Source organism: Psammomys obesus, unplaced genomic scaffold, assembly GCF_907164565.1.
Source record: "Psammomys obesus unplaced genomic scaffold, mPsaObe1.curated_primary_1811, whole genome shotgun sequence".
Taxonomy (NCBI): Eukaryota; Metazoa; Chordata; class Mammalia; order Rodentia; family Muridae; genus Psammomys; species Psammomys obesus.
The window spans coordinates 12,821,397-12,838,872 of NW_026596064.1; the positions used below are offsets into that span (position 1 = coordinate 12,821,397).

General features: G+C 49.7%; 1 protein-coding gene across 1 annotated transcript in view; it reads left to right on the forward strand.

The window, feature by feature from the left end:
- Positions 1-17,476, forward strand: part of Slc12a8 (solute carrier family 12 member 8) — a 137,871-nt gene that overhangs the window by 31,454 nt on the left and 88,941 nt on the right. The window contains exon 5 of the mRNA XM_055625063.1: positions 273-504. Within this exon, the coding sequence (XP_055481038.1) occupies positions 273-504 (232 nt within the window). The remainder of the gene's footprint in view (positions 1-272; positions 505-17,476) is intronic.

The following is a 17,476-nucleotide window of genomic DNA, read 5'->3' on the forward strand; positions in this document are numbered from 1 at the left end:
AGGTTCTTGAATAGTCAGGCAGAGGTGGCCTAGGGCCTCCGTGACTACTGGCAGCCCTCAGCCTGCAGCCCATTCCTCTCTCATTCAAGAGGCAAGTGTGCAATGGGGGCCGAGGCAGGTTTCCTGTGGGAGAGCAGGTTTGGCCTGGTGCTACCTCAGAGCCACGGTGCTGGCACGTGTGTGGGGGTGTGAGGGGGTATGGGTGTGGGTGCGAGCAGGCAGGTCCGCTGCCTCTCCGTGGCCGGCCCCTTGTACCGGGAACTGCCCGGCAGTGTGTTGCAGGTGCCATGTATGTCACCGGCTTCGCCGAGTCCCTGTCGGGCGTGCTGGGCCTCGGGAGCATCTGGGCGGTGCGAGTGGTTTCTGTGGCCGTGCTGCTGGCCCTGCTGGCCATCAACCTGGCCGGGGTGAAGTGGATCATCCGCCTCCAGCTGCTGCTGCTGCTCCTGCTGGCCGTCTCCACCCTGGACTTCGTGGTGGGCTCTTTCACCCACCTGGACCCAGGTAAGCCCTGGGGTGCAATGCTTTGTCCACAAGGATAGGTGTGACTTATAGATGCCCTCTCCTCCCGCAGGCTGTACCTACAGTTAGGGCGGCCTGGTCCTGAGCAGCTGAGCACCAACTTGAGCTTGCTGGGCCCAGAAGCCCCTACACACACACACACACACACCATCCCCCCACCCCCCCACTATCCCCACCCCAAACACACACACACACACACACACACACACACACACACACACACGCATGCACGCACGCACGCATAGACAACTCTTCCCCCTACACACACAGACACCCCATCCCCACCCCACACAAACGTACACACACACACTTCATATATTTTCCATGATTCTCTTTCATTTCTTTCTATATAAAAAAAAGTAGCTAACACAACTCTGGCAAACAAAAGCACAGGCAGGTGGCAGAGAGCAAACCCATGGCAATGACTGGGGCACGGAGCAGGAAAGAGGTGGTGGTGACAGAGAGGGAAACAGACTGCGATGCTGTCTGCCTGCTCTTTTTTCTCTTTTCTTTCTGTATTTTAAGAACTTGATGTAAATATAATGCATGTTTCTGGACATGGCAGCGCCTGCCTGTAAATATTTGGGAGGCCGAGGCAGAAAGATCGTGAACAAAATCCTGAGACTTTTTATCTTGAGAAACAAAGGAAGCTATGACCAGTGTTGACAGTTGCCCTTTCATAGAGCTGGCTCCCGAAACGTTTGATTATCTGTTGCTCTATACGCCAAATTATTTTTCAAGATAAAAATGTGTGTCCTTTACCTAAGCTTAAAGGAAACAATAACAACAAAAACCAGCCAAGTGGCCAGGTATAGCTTTTCAGTCTTTGGGGTAAAGTAAATGCTATTTCTTTTTCTTTTCTGTATTTTATTGAGAGAGGTTCTCTGTGTAGCCCTGGCTGTCCTGGAACTTACTGTGTAGATGAGGCTGACCTCGAACTCTCAGAGACCCACCTGCCTCTGTCCCTCGAGAGCCGGGACTCCAGGCTTGCACCACCATGTCCACAGGTAGTATAGTGACTATTCAGTGAACCCAGCACTGACTGATCCGGTGGTTCTCAATCTGTGGGTCATGGCCCCATTGGGGGTTGAAAGATCAGAAGATGTCGATGTTTGCATTATGATTCCCAACAGTAGCAAAACAACAGTGATGAAGTAACAATGAAAACAGCTTTTTAATGGAGGAGAGGTTACCACAACCTGAGGAGCTGCATTAAAGGGTCGCAGTGTTAGGGAGGTTGAGAGCCACTGGGCTAGTCTAACACAGGGTTTCCTCAGCCTCGTGGAAGCCTAACAGCGTGAATTACTTCCCAGTGCTCTGATGACACGGAGGGCTGCAACTTTGCTCTCTTCTGATTTGTGTTTTTTTTAGCATCAAGGTCAACTATGACCCCAGAGGGCTGTAGAAAAGGCCTGACACTGTACAACCCCAGAAACTCTGTTTACATGACAGTAGAGACCAGGCTTTAAGGAGAGAGGCTCATGGGGCCAACAGGTGTGCTTAGAACAAGCTGCAGCCCAGACAGGGACCCAAGATGGCGGTGGGGGTGGCAGTCACTGTGCCTGAGAACCCGCCGTGCTGGGCTCTATACTGAGCTTATCTTATGCCAGAACTTACCTTACATAGCCGCTGCTGGAACCTCTTGAAATGGGAACACAACCACCCATCTTACAGGCAGAGAAAAAGGCTCTGTTTTGTGCTAATGCATGCTTGAAACCAGATAGGATGCTGTAGCTGACCCTTCCCGGGGCAGGAAGAGACCAGTTTCCATACAACATGCTTGTCCGTTCTCTGCTCTCTCCCTTCGAGGTTGCCCCTGCATTGTGTTCTCCCTGGTCTTGCTTTTACAAACAAACAAACAAGCTGGGTACACCATTATGCTTTTATTTTCTATATATATTTTTAGATTTTATTTTTATTTATGCCAATGTACGTGTGTCTGTCTGTGTGTATGTCACGTGTGTGAGGGTGCTTGCTGGCATCAGATCTTGGATCTGGGGTTATACATAGCTGTGAACCGCTTGACATGGGTGCTGGGGATGAAATGCAGGTCCTCTGGAAGAACAGCAAGTGCTCTTAACTACCAAGCCATCTCTGCAGCCCCTAGTCTTGCCTTTTAAAGGCTGTGGACTGCTCAGAGTTGAGCTGGCACACGCTACAGTTTCTTCAGATATTAGAGTCCCAATGCCAGAAATTGCACAAATGTCTCCACTGCCATCCAGAAGGGCCAGCTCCTGTGTGGAAGGGACCCTGGGGATCGCCCTGGCTCCCCAGGAGTGCTGGGACTTCTCTGCTGGAGGGAAGGCGTGCTTTTTTCCTGGCCTTGCACCATCCTGCAGCAGTGGCTCTCAAACTGAGGGAGACAGGCTGGCCTTTGGCTGCCGAACTGTCTAGGAAGGGAGGAGCAGCCTACCCGGTCCCTGGTTCCCAGGTGCCCTCGTCCCGCCCACACAGTTGCTAAGAGACCACGGTTGACTGGCAGGGCAGTGCTGCCGGCCACCTAGACTTCACTAGACTCATGTGTTTCCCTTCTCGCCTGGAGACTTTCTTGGCTGCTCTTCTAAGCGACTCCAAATGCTTCTCCTCCTTCCTGGTCAATACATTAGCAGGGTGTAGTTGGAGCAGAAATTTATTTTCAATAATTCCCATAGCAACAGGCTCTTCTAGTATCTGTTTTTGGCATCATTGTTTTTTTTTTTTTTTTTTTTTTTTTTTTTAATCAAACAGACTCTTTTCCCTTTAGTTAAAAAAAACAAACCGAAACCTTTAGAATGGATTTAGCAGAATGACTTCAACTAGTAAGTGAGGGAAAACATTTGACAAAAGGCTGGAAGGAAGAGCTGGGTTGTAGAGGCACACGCCTTTAATCCCAGCCCTCAAAAGGCAGAGGCAGGCGAATCTCTGTGAGTTCAAGGCCAGCCTGATCTACAGAGTGAGGCCAGGACAGCCAAGGCTATTACACCCAGTCTCTAGTTTAGATGTTCACAGTGATGGTCCGTGGAGATTATGTGTGGCTGCACCATTACAGTTCCGCTTCTCCTTCAGTTGGCTGGTGTTACTTGGTTTTTCTAAGAGTTATTGTTTATTTGCTCATTTTATGTGTGTATGTGGCCTGCATATATGTATATGTACTATGTCCATGTCTGGTACCTGTGAGCCCCTGGAACTGAAGTTACAGATGGTTGGGAACCGCCATGTGGGTGCTGGAAACTGAACCAGGATCCTCTGTGCCCTTAGCCACTGAGCCATCTCTCCAGACTAGTGTTACTTAAAAAGTTATACACACACACATACACACACACACATATGGGCTGGAGAATTGGCTGCTCCGGTGTCCTCTTCTGGCCTCCAGGGTCACATGTGGTATACAGACATACGTGTGGATAAAACATCAATATATATAAATTACCATTTGAAAAAATTTTTGAAAAGGACAAATTTTTAGATCTAACTTATACTGAGGTTCCCCTTTATTTGTATTTTAGAGGCAAAACAAGTCAGGCATGGTTTTATGCCTACAGTCTCAGGAAGCCAAGGCAGGAGGATTGGCATGAGTTCAAGGTTAGCCCAGGCTACAGAGTAAGACCCTGTCTTGAAAAAGGAAGGAAGGGAGGCAGGAAAAGAAAAGAAAAGAAAAGAAAAGAAAAGAAAAGAAAAGAAAAAAAGCAAGGAAGAAAAACGTTGTTATTATTATTACAAAACCCCCTCAATCCTGGCACCTATAAAAGGAGGAGGAAGCCGTTCCTTCCCTCTCTGCATTCTTCCACTCCAACAGCCCAGGAGGAGATGGGTACCTGAGCATGTGTGCATGTGATGAGCACGCGGGACTGCTCTTCCCAGAGATGCAGGTAAACTCTCCGTGGCTTAGCTGCTCCCTGCTCCTGCTCTCAAGCAGTCAGGACAGGATTCAGTCACTCTAATTCTCCAAATCCTCCTATATAAGCATCCTTACTCTCTTTCAAAATCATGGCCTCTTTTTTTAAATTAAGTGTTATTACATGCATATCTGAATTTTTGTGCTGCACAACAGTCCCTGGATTACTGGATTAGAAACACTCTATGTTTAAAGTCCTATTACCCTACTTGAGATTTGCCCAGTTTTGTGGGCACGGATTTGTGCCTTCACGGATCTGGCTGATGTGAACATCCTGTTCAGAGGTGGGGGCTTCCTTCTTCAGGAGGGAGTTTCAAACAGAACTCACAGGAGGCAGGTCAGGTGCACTTTAAATTCTGCCGGGTTCCGCCACGCTGCCTTGCAGTTGGGCTGTTCTGAGCTTACACTACAGATATTGAAGCTCTCCCCTGAGGTCATCTGTCCCTTTAAAATTATGTATGAAGAAGTACATGCATAAAATTCTCATTGGACCGAAACCATATACTGTGTATCTCCTTGTGTCGTTTCCTGAAATTAAATGTACTGCCCGTGTTAGGACTCTGGCTGCCTTAACCAACAACCACAGAGCTTGAAACAACAGAAATTTATCCTCACATAGCTCTGAAGGCCAAAAGTCTGGAGTCAGAAGTATCTCGGGGTCACTGCCCCAGCAAGTCCTGACCCGAGAGGAGACCCCTTCTTGTCCTCCTCCAACTTCCAGGAGCCCAGGAGTCTCTTAGGAGTGCTGATCACTCCAGGCTCTGCCTCCCTCTTTACATGGCCCTGCCCTGTCTTTTCCCCGTGTATTCAGTATTTTAACAAAAATGTTAAAATGATGTGTCACTGCAAATAGTCACCTGATAATCTGACTGTTGTCACTCGAGCCTTAGGTTCCTCAGCAAAAATCCCTCTTCAGAGGAGAGCCATTTCCAGGTTCTTAGGTCCAGGGTGTGAACATACCGTAGGAGGCCACCATGTGCCCCGTTACACCCCATCACTTTTGATCTGCCTTATTTTCCGTGGCCGGTTACCATGTAGAAAATGCTCCCCAGAGCCTTCACAGGCCACTGGGGTTGGGCCAGGACCCCCCTTGTGGGAGCTTCTCTTTCCAGCCTCGCTTTTCCTAGAGAGGTCATCTCTGTGCTGGGCCCCAGCTCGTGTCCTGGAGCTCCCACCCTCTCTGCCCAGGGCCTGGACCCTTTCTGTGGGTCCCAGAAAGTGTCACTTGACACTGGAGAAGTTGGAAACACTTTCGGGTAGAGTTGTGGAATCATTTTGCTTCTCCTTCTACCCTTCCAAGGCATCAGATGTCAGGTGCTGTTCTGATTCCCATGCTTAGTAGATAATCTGTTTCTTTTCCAAGTGTTCACATCTCCTCTCTACCCATGATGCCCTATAATTCTATAGCAAAAATTTGCTAGATTAAAAACAACTGTGTTTTTGTGTATATGTGAACGTGCTTGCAGATGCCCATGGAATACAGAAAAGGGCGACAGATTTCCTAGAACTGGAGGTACAGATGGTGGTGAGCTCCCATGTAGATGCTGAGAACCAAAGTCTGGTCCTCTGGAAGAGCAGCCAGTGTTCCTAACCACTGAGCCATCTCTCCAGTCCCTGGAGAGACAAAAAAAAAAAAAAAAAAAAATCTATTTTCAGCTTGAGCACCTCAATTAGGGGTATACAGCTTTTCTTTTATAGTTGCTCCCTGCCCCCTCCCCCATTTAAGTCAGACTTCTACCAAGCTGGTCTTGAACTTACGATCCTCCTGCCTCAATTCCTGAGTGCTGGAATTACAGGTGTGTACCACCACACCCATCCAGCTTCCTCCCCCTCCCACACACATTAAACTCTGACTGTAGCAATCCTTCTTTAAAAATAATTTAAATCTCTCAGCTTAGGTTATCCACCAAAAACACTGAATGGAAACCTAGAAGAATAATTCATGGATTTTCAGCATTTTATGAACACTTCATAAGGTTCTCAGTTTTCATTTTTATTGTCGTTAGTCTCTTCATAAGTTTGAATAGGACAAAGCAAAATTTAGTTCGGTTTGCAGGTTCAGGAGTCTCTGGGATCTTGGAACTGTTCCCTGGGGATAGTCAATGAGTATAATAATAGTTGGATATTAGAACTCCTTGTCTGAACATTTATCATTTAATTTTTAAAATTTTTAAATTGTGCACGTTGTGTCCTTTTGTGTCTCAAGATGTCTCTCTGTGTCATATTCTCTTTGCCCTGGCTCTCCTCGCCACCTCTATCCATGGCCACCAGATTTTTTGCTGTGTGGGCTGGCAGCAAGGTTCCTTCTTTCTTTCTCCACTTCCTGTCCTGTCTTCCCCAAAGCACATGCCACTGCACAAGACACAGAGGGCAGTGGACAAAGCTGAGCAGCAAGGCAGCTTACCCATGACATGTTCAAACATTTGTCTTAAAGCTCCTAAAATGCCATTGGGGTGGTGGGGTGGGCTCATATTTTCATTTATGTAAGATGAGTCTCGTGCCAAAACGCTCTCGCTGCCATGAAAGTCAGGCAAATATAGAGAAAATACGTCTTAGAAAACGAAGTGACATGTGGTACATTTGAATTCTAGATTCTACACTTCGAATGAAATTGCGAGCTTAATCCTTTGCTTATCCGGGGAGGCGCTTGCCAAGCTTCCGAGACCTACCCTGCATTTCCCAGCCCACACTGCGCTGCCTGCGCCACCTGGTCCTCCGGGGCCTGAGTCAGGCAGCAGGGCCTGCGGCAGGCCTGTCTCACGCTGAACCCAGCAGGTGGAAGCTGCCTGGTGAGGCCGGGGGTGTACACTTGGCCCCGTGGAAGCCAAAGTCACAGTGTGGGTGCTATAAAAAGGCTGCGGCAAGCACTGCCTGCCTCTGCGCTCTGCTGAAACTGCTCTCGCTGAGGCTCGGTTGAGCGCTCCATCTCCAAACCCAGGAACTTTGCTCAACTCTCGTTCCTGTTTGTTCTGGTTATTGCAGGGTCTCACTGTAGCCCAGGCTGGCCCAGACCTCACTCTATAGCCAAGGATCATCTTGTACTTCTGATCCTCCTGCTTTCACCTCCCAAGTGCTGGTATTAAAGACATGTCCTTCCCTGTCTGGCTTTCATCTGTGACCCCTGCCCCGTTTTGCACATTGGCCGTGTGTGCCCGTTTGTAACAGCCTTTCACCTCTGTTCTGTGAGACAGTGCCTTGGCTCTCTTCTTGGTCTGGTCAGTTCCCTGCTGTCAGTGAGGACCCGTGCTTTCCTTTCCATCATCCTCGCTGCCCTGCTTCATCTGCTTCCCTAGATTTCCCCAACCAGCTTCCATATTGCCGGTTCCTGTGGTCAAGCAAGCTCACACCGCCTTTCATTATTTTTATTTTGACTCTTAGAAGTTACGATAAACCTTATTATTTTTTTAAAGTGGAAGTATCTTTTATTTATCGACCGTTCCACACGTGTGAACAATATATCTCCATCACCTCCACACCCAGTACCCCTTCGTACATCCGCTAAACATCGCCAACACATCCTCCTCCCACCTTCATGTCTGCTCTGGTTTTGGTTGTTGCTATGGTAGCCCACTGAAGCCAACTGGTGCTTTCTATCGAGGGTTGACTGCTGATCATGTCGGCTTGATCTTCTGTGGGTAACCATAGCTACAGTGAATTCATGAGTGCAAAGACCATGGCATGTCCGGAAGACAGCATTTCACAGTGCTCCTCTCCACGCCTGAGCTCTGACATTCTTTCTGCCCCTCTTCCGAGATGGTCTCTGGGCCTTGAGGGTGGGATGGAGTTCATAAAAATGCTCCATTTAGTGCTGAGTAGTCACTCAGTTTTATCACTTGGACCAGCTGGGGGTTTCTGGCCAAGGCTGTGGCAGCACTGATCTGTACACATGGCTGTTTAGAAGGGAGCCTGACAGTATTTCCAACTCAGCAAAACCACGCTGTGACAGAGGCTGGGAAGGGCTACCCCCCTGCCTCAGAGAGGAAGAAGCAGCATCCTGGAGAGGAGAAGTCATTTCTAGGAATCCAGGCCTCCATGGTCAGGCCCCTGCTGGTCCAGTAGAAAGGTGTGGAATCTGGGAGTTCCTGCCTAAGGCCTCTGGCGCAAGCCATGGGCTTTGACAAGGTTTATAGCACATGCACGAGCTCTGTCCTGTGGAGCAGGGTGAACATGAGCATCCTGGCTGAGCCTCTAGAGTCAGTCCATCAGGGCAAGGCTTGGGTCTTCCAGAATTGCTCATCACTGGTTTATGGAGGTAGGCGGTAGGCATTTGTACGGAGAGAGAGCCACTAAGTGAAAGCTAGCCAGACTGCATGGCCTTTTCTGTCCCTGCAGGTGCAGTTGGCTAGTCTGTGGCGACTGTGAGGGAGGCCTCCATGCCCTTCTGTGGGACACCTGTCTTGCAGCTCATCTATGGCACCCTGATTCACTCCTGGAATGGGCTCGCACAGGGGCCGGGTTACCACTGTGGCATTATCTGCCCAGCATGGTGCCTTCGTGCCTGGCTCCTGTCTCTTGTGGTGGACCCCAACTCCCACGTGCTTTGTCTCCAGCTGTTTTCCAGATGATGGGCAGACCTGACTGAAAGGCCTTGCAGTGCCCTCAGTGGCCTCTGAGTGGAGTTGCAGTCTGTTTATTCTCTGGCCTCTGGGCAGGAGACCTCGTCCTTTCCCTTCTATGGTCCTGGGAGGAAAAGTTCCGTCCTGTGTGTGAATTGCTTCTCTGGAGCTGGTGTTTACAGTTTGTTCTGGGTCTAGGGCTGGGCGGTGCTGTGTGTCAGAAAGGACTTGTCAGACTTATTCTCAAGTGAGCCTTGTAAACACACTGGACAGGGCCAGAGAGGGTTACTTCGGGCATGCAGAAGCAGCAGCCTGGAGAGGGGAAGTCGCTTCTGAGAATTCAGGCCTCCCTGCCGCTAGCTCCTTGCTGGTCCAGGGCAAGAGGTCAAGACTGGGAGTAGGCAAAGAACACTTTCAAGGAGGGTCCCCGACCAAGGAGGGTTCACTCCAGCCTTGGTCCTGGGATCCTGAACCCTGCCTGCACCCAGTAGCACCAATAGAGTGTCAGGGGAAGCAGGGAGAATCCTTAGCCCTGGTTCAGTCCTAAACCTCTGGGTGAACACTGTCCGTCTGTGTTTTCAAACTGCTTGGGGTCGGGCATCCCTGCCCAGTGTCCTCTGCTCGTACAGCCTCTGCACTGCCTTCTTCAGAGATGGACAGTGATGCCCAGTGAGGGACAGAGACTGACCGTGGCTTTCCGTGCTCAGGATCACAGAAACCTGGGAACCAATGTGCCACTCTAAGCCATCGGCCTGGGGTGTGCTGAGCAGGGGGCTCTCAGACCTCTCACTTGACTGGGTGTCCAGCCAAGGGCTGCACTCACAAATCCTTGCTCCGTGTGTGTGTGTGTGTGTGTGTGTGTGTGTGTGTGTATGTATACATGAAGAAACAGTGAGAAGTGCACTCTGCTTGTATTACCCTCGTTACCCTTGAAACGGCTGTCAGTGTGATGACTATGCTAGCTTTACAGACAATGGAGTTGGGCCCTCCAAAGAGCTTGTACAACTTTCCTGAGATTGCATAGTAAGTGTGACCTCAGCGTGACCTCAGAGGCACCTGCTATCACCATGTGCCATTGGGTGAAGGTGGGGTCCCCACACTGCCTTCATTCTTGCAGACCAAGAGTGTCTGAGCCTGCAGTCTCAGCCAGCCATCTCTGGCCTGGCCAGATGGTCAGAGCCGAGCCCCTTAGAGGGTAAACAAGACACGAAACAGAGGGGCACGGACACCGGGCGGTATGGTGACAAAGGCAGGCTTCCCTGGTGCTACCAGGAACAAAGATCATGGGCAAGCTCAGCCAGCAAGTGCTAACTTCAGGTACATGGTCAGACAGGGTTAGTGTCAGCCCATCCAGGCCACTCCCTGTGCAGCCTGTCTCAGCCCTGGATCCTCCCTGGGCAGCCTTCTTCTGCAAGGGCATGGTGGGTAGGCAAACCTGGAACCGGTGACCCCAGGCTAGTGCTAGTCTGCTATCCTGCAGGCAGGAGGCGCCTCGCCTCGGCGTGGGTGAACGTTTCTGCCACCCCCAGGACAGTTTCCTGACAAGGTATGCTGGCTTAGAAATAGGCCAGAATGGTGGCTGCAGCCGGGGCCACAAACCCGCAGGATCTGACGCCACAGTGAAAGGAAAGAGGAAGCGACAAATAGAGTTGCTTTATTTTTGTGTCTGGGTCTCACTGTGTAACCCTAGCGGGTCTGGATTATCGCTCTGTAGATCAGGTTAGCTTTGAACTCAGAGATCCAGCTGCCTCTACCTGAGTGCTGAGATTAAAGGGTGTGCCACCAGGATGATGATTATTGTTATTTTCCTATCTTCTGTTTCTCTTCCATCTCTTCCCATACTCGACTTCCCTCCTGACTTCCTCACTTTCTTGTTTCCTCTCCTACTCTCTTTCCTTCTCTCTCTGGGGTTGGATCCTTGGAATGAGCCAGTTGATGGGAGTTTCTGGCCTAGCCCAGACTGTTCCTATTGCTGTCCTAAACTCTCTTGGTATACTAAAAATTTTACCACTAAGAGTATGTTAGTTTATTTAGCCGAAGACTTGACGCCCTGTGGACACAGCTAATGAGCAGGTGTTTGGATGATTTGGTTGCAAGCATCATGGGCAATTTAGACCTGAAGAGTTTGCTCATCCATCTGCATTGGAGCTCAGCATAGGCCATTCACCACAGAGGGCCTATGTGACGGGTTCTTTTTACAGACACTGGGCCAGAATCTGGAAGTTCAACGATGCTGAGAGAGAGATGAAGTTGGGCTTGCCTGGATCCCCTGGCTGGTCCCCCAGGCACACTGCTGTGTGGTCACAGTGGGGCTGAGAGGGTGGAACTTCAGAGGCGGCCCTGTGGCTGGGATTGTCCCTTCGCTGGCTTGCTGCAGCAACATGAATGCTCCGGGGGACAGGGAAGGATCTCGTCACCTCTGTGTCACCCAGCACCAGGGTAGGACCTAGAGCAGGCTTTGAGAGTCTCTCTTAGTTGAGCAAACGAAGGAATCAGAGTGACAAGGGCGGGCCGTAGGGGAAAGGTCATGGAACCTCAGTAGAGGTAGAGAAGTGTCGCCCTTGGCCCCTCGTTCGCAGATCTGGGTGGCTGGTCCTCCCCAGGCTCCCCCCAGAGAGGCGCCAGCCTTCCTGTTTTGGCTGCGGCTCTCAGGTATTCTGCCTGCACAGGCTCAGCTGGCAAGGGCTCTCACCATGCCTTCACAGAGGGCGCAGCCCTGGCTGGAGCCCCGCTGCAAGTTCAGTCAGACCTTCTCGGGCAGAAGGAAGGAAGGAGGGTTGCAGCTGTGAGAAGCCGTGGCTTTGAAAGTCTTCCTCCTGAATTTTCACGTTTGCAAAGGAGTGGAGGTGCTTAGGGAGGCATTTCATATTTGATGAAAGAGAGGGGATGAGTCACTGGGAAACCAGACTGTGCATCTTAACCTACCCCAGGACAGTACAATAGCTGTGTATCATCACAGCCTTGAGTAACAACAGTCTCTCTCGATTTCTCTTTCCTCTCCTCCCTTCCTCTCCCCCCTCCCACTTTAGCACACATGTCGTATTACCCATATCCACATGTAAGTAAATTAAACCAGAATCTAGACAGCTGGGACGGGGAGACTCCTGATTTGTTCTTTCCAGCTGAGAGGAAGGCCAGGGATTTGGGGATGCTGAGAGGAAGGCCTGGGGTCAGGGATGTAGGCCAGACATAGATCAGCTGACGTCTGCCTGGGGGTTCATGGATATATGACACAAATAGGCAGTCACTCACCAACCTAAGGGGCCAAAGACCAAAACCAGTCTGTCATAAATAAACCCTCCTCTGCTCTGGACCAGACACCGGGGAAGGCAAAGTGTAGGATTGTGGGAGTGTAAAATGCCATTTGCTAACAAACAGCCAGTTGTTTCTCATCAGGCTCTCCCAGTTATAGTACATAGGATTGCAGTGATCTCATTCTTGACCAATGGCCAATGCATTCAGCTGTCTGGCGGAATAATCTATTAACTGGGCACCTGCCAATTGTCTGGAAGAGGAACGAGTTTGGGCATATGTTTTAAAAAGTGATAACATTGTTACGGGTCCTGCCTAGACCGGGAGATGGGAAACACAAGCCTGCCAGCACTAGCCCTGAAGTTATCCTCGGATGAGGCGATGTGTTCCGACTACACTCAATACCTCATGAGCAACCTCTTTGCCTCTGCGTAGTTTTATGGCAGCGATTCTCAACCTACGGGTCATGACCCCTTTGGGGATCAACGCCCCTTTCACAGGGGTCACCCAAGACCATTGGAAAACACAGATATTTACATTACGAATCATAACAGTAGCAAAATCAGTGATGAAGTAGCAATGAAAAGAATTTTATGGTTTGCAGGGGTCACCAAAACATGAGGAACCGTATTAAAGGGTCTCAGCATTAAGAAGCTTGAGAACCACTGCTCTATGGCACCTAAGGGCACACCAACACATACCCGCAGCATCCGGGCCGTGTGTGAGACTGGGCACAAGGAGCCGGGGGACATTTGCCGGGTCACGAGGTCGCCATTGGAACCCCCTTCTCCCAACTCTTCATCTTGTGTCCATGTGTTTTCAGGGAGCCATCACTCACACCTGGGTGTTCCCTTCTCTGCCCAGGACTCCTTAGGATGCTGGCTGCTGCTAAGGGAGGCTGTGCTGGTCCTCAGCCTGCCACCAAACTCGGTCTGTGACTGTTAGGGACCTGTGTCTTAATCCTGGGTGTGAAAGACTTGAACATTTTGTCACAGATACCGCTTGCTTCATCCAAACTTTGCAACTAGGAGAATAGATGGGAAAGGGCGGCCATCAGACGCCCTCTGCATGAGGCCTGAGCATGGCCAACCTCACAGGCCTGTGTTATTATTACTGTTGTTGTTGTTATTATTATGCTTTACTTGTACCTGTTTGCTCAATTATTTCGCAGCATTGTGACTATTCACATTTTGTAGATGGAAAAATTAAGGCAGTGAGCAATAAATACTTTACCAGTCAAAGGACAGACGGGACTCAGATAACCTAAGCTCTTACCGACATGCTTTGCTCTGGGGCCCTGTCTGAGGAGGAAGGCTGGGTGAGTGTGACTTTCATTACACAGTAAACAGGCCCTGGCTCTCCAGAGATCAGCCTCCAGACTGTGGTTCCGTCAGGTTGTACCAGTTGCCTGTCGACAGCAGTATCTTCTTTGGGTCTTTTTATTCTGACCTGTTACTCTCAGACACCCATCCAGAGTCTGTCTCATTCTGTCAAGGTCTCTGTGCATTGTCTGGTGTGAACTCTGCTGGGTCTCGGCTTCTCCTGTGGCTGACTTGATCTTTAGCAACAGCACTCACACTTCTACTTTTTAGCTTCCAAAATGTTGTTGCTGTTTTGTGTCTCCAGTATTATGGATTTATATCCTAAAAAAAAAAAAATCATAAACACAGCCAAGTGTGGTGGCGCACACCTGTAATTCCAGTACTCAGGAAGGCAGAGGCAGGCAGATCTCTGTGAGTTCAAGGCCAGCCTGGTCTACCAGGACAGCCAAGGCTACACAGAGAAACCCTGTCTTGAAACAAACAAAAAACTCTTTGCTGCATATTAGTTCAATGTAGAGAGGAAATGAAATTGTGCACGTGTGTTTAATCTGCTGTTTGGACTCACAAATTTGGTGTTAATAATCTTACATGACAAACTGACCCCATTTTAAAGTACTTAATTTCATTTACTTCTTGTCTTCATAAAGTATCATTCTCCCACGGGGGTGGTGCATCTTGGTTCGTCTTTCTGGAGAGTGTGCCTCTCTAGCAACTCCCAAAGTGTTATGCTTAAGACGGCCACTATCATGTGGGCTATGCCCCATCTGGGGGCTCCTTTATGGAGACCTGAATAAAACTATAAATAAAAGGCTCCAGAGCCTTCTGGAAGTCATTTGGGATGACGGTGTAGAGGAATGAGAATGTTTTCTCTTGGCTGGCTGCTGGAGTGTGATTTCTCAAAGTGTCAAAATAAACACTGAAGAGCCCCCACCATCCTCAGAGGGGTAGCCTTCTGTGCAGTTCCTTAGTTACGGCCCTTTGGTGTGAATTAGCTCTGTGAACACCTTCCAAGATGACTGTGAGGGCCACATCCGTCCATACACACGGTGGAATATTTTAGGGTATTGAGAACCAAGTGTCAGGCGTTGCTCTGGGGGAAACAGTGATTTCATGATTACGGCACCTGGAAACATTATCAAGAGGGGCAAAGAGCACCCTGTCGTCCAAGGAGCTCCCCACGGTCATCGGCTCTACTCACCGTTACAATCAGGATGACCTGGGACTGAACATAGGCAGAGACATGGTCTCGTTGGCAGTGAAAACCTAGGAGCAGGTATGGCAGAGACGCCTGCAGCCTCATCACTCGGAACCCCAGCACAGAGCAGAGTCTGAGATCAGCCTCGGCCATACAGGGAGACCCTTTCTCAAAACATCCCAGCCACCCCCACAAAGGGAAACAAAATGAATATTTAGGCTTCAACAGGGAAATGGTTTTTTTGCTTCCTGAAAATATTTTGTCTGTCATTCTTTCCTAGGCTCCTTTGTCTCTTCTTGCCGTTCATTGGTCCCATCAGTCTCTGTCTCCAGTGTCCCCTATAGCCTGACTCTGTTTCTTTCTTCTCCACATGATCAGCTGACAAAACTACTTTTGCTCGAGTTCCACTGTGTGCAGATGTGAGGCCCAGCCTCTCCTCTAGCTGGACAGCCGCCACACCCTGGGTACATGTCATAAAGGAAAGTCTCCGTGTTCCGGGAGAAGTGTGCAGTGACCTTGGGCTGAGACTGATCCGAGATATAGTGTGTCACCTGATAGTGAGCTGGGGAGAGTGATCTAGGCAAGGGGACGGGGTGGATAAGGAGTCAGGAGTGAGAAAGTACATGGAAAATTCCAGAAGCGCAGGAAGTTAGCTGTGTGGTGCTTAGGCTGTGGCGTAGGATGGGCGTGACAGAGGTCTAGAAGGAAGCGAGGGTGTTGCCCGTTCACTGTCTCCTGGTGGTGGCTTCACCTGACCAGACAGGCGGCTAAATAGGCACTATCACTTCCCAGGCTTTCAGAATGGGTTCGTATCATACACCTTGGAGAGAGCATCTTTTGCCTTCAAAAGTAGCAATCCCCATCTCTCTGTGTCCCTCTGTCTGTGTCTGTCTGTTTCTGTCTCTGTCTCTGTCTCTCTCTCTCTCTCTCTCTCTGTGTGTGTGTGTGTGTGTGTGTGTGTTTGTGTGGTATGGTGTGGCAGGAGTGATATTAGCTCTTCTCTCTGGAAAGTGCACAATACTCTCTGGCAAACTCCAGCCTCATATTCACGATGGTCACCACCATGAGAGATATGCTATGATTTGGGCATTTGGCAGAATCTTACTAAAACTCTGAAAATAAAGGTTTCAAAGGGGATAACAGCGCAGAAGAAATAAGTGTGTTTTCTCTTGCTCGGCTGCTGAGAAGAGCAAACATAAGTCATAAAAGGTTAGCAGCTACCTTTCGGCTCACAGCTGTGGCTGACACCCGCTGTCCTTTCGTGCCTCAGTTAAGGGTGCCTCTTCCCTTGCTCCCAAAGTGAGACCCATCAGGACAGGGCCTCATGGGAAGTCTCTGAGCCAGTGGGCTCCCTTGGGACCAGGCTCTGCATGGCCCTCTCTGTCCTGAGGTTGTGTCCAGGGAAGTGAGCCACAGGGCACAGGGAGATGTTAAAGCAGAAACAAGTTCTCATGGCCTGATTTCCCAGAAGACATCCCAAGCATGGAGAGCTTCAAAGAGCTCCTTGATCACGTGGGACAGCACGGACAGTCAGGGTTCAGCCTGTCCAGGCAGAACTAACTGGAAAAAAAATGGAAGTTTTTTTCTCTCTCTCTTTCTCTCTCTCAAAGCAATCCATGTTCCTCTCAGAGAGTCTGAAAGATGAAAGCAAAAGGAAGGAAAAAGTCACCCAGAATCCTGCCACCCACAGTAATAAAGGACGTCCATATTTTTATTCCATGTTTCTTTGCATTAAATACTGAACATAAATTACAATTCCATGTTCAGAACAATGCGCGATTACTTTTATTTAAGTTGTGTTTATATTTGTGTGGGTGGGGGTGTGTACCACAGGACGGGTGTGGAGGTCAGAGGTCAACCTGTGGGAGTTAGCTCTCTCCCTCCACAGTGCAGGTCCCAGGGATTAAACTCGGGTGGGCAGTGACTCGGTGACTACTGCCTTTGCCCTGTGAGCCATCTCACTGGCCCACACGCTTCATTTTGAAATACGAGGTAGAAAGGCCGTCTCGTCCTGGTCTCTCGTCTGTCCCTTTTGAAAACATAGCTGGGTACGCGTGATGTTCAGGGTGTAAGGTCGCCTGCAGCACTGAGTGGTCTCAGTTGGCTTGCAGCCCCGCAGAGGTTCCAGGATGAGTCTCTGGGATTTTCTGGGTCTTTCTGGCTAGGGATTAAAAAAAGGAATGAAAATAAATCATAAAAGCCGAGCCGAAAGGTCAGCAGGGTTCCTTTTAAAAGGGCGAGTGGTTAAATTTGGGAGTCGCTCTTTGGAAACCTCGCATGGGTGGGGTGGGATAAATCCAGGAACCATCCCGAGGCAGGTCACAGAAGGCACAGCCGGCTCTGGGGGGCTGCATGGGGACAGGCCAGGAGCATTTTAGAGATCAGTGTCTGTGTGTGTGTGTGTGTGTGTGAGAGAGAGAGAGAGAGAGAGAAAGATATCTTTCTCTTGTTTCTAAATACCTATCCAATTTTCCCATCTCCTCCCTCCCCAGCCTATTGCCCACTTCTGTTTTGTTGGTTGGCTGGTTGGTTTTTGAGACAGGGTCTCCCTACATAGCCCTGGCCGTCTGGAAACCCACTCTGTAGACCAGGTTGGCCTCCATCCGTCTCCCTCTGCCTCCCGAGTGCTGGGATCAAAGGTGTGTGCTCCTGTGCCGGGCTGTTTCCAACATTGGCCACCATCAGGAGCATATACACCTGCAAACACCAGCAACAAAGCTTATTTTAACGTGGGAGCCTTAACTGACTTTCCTCT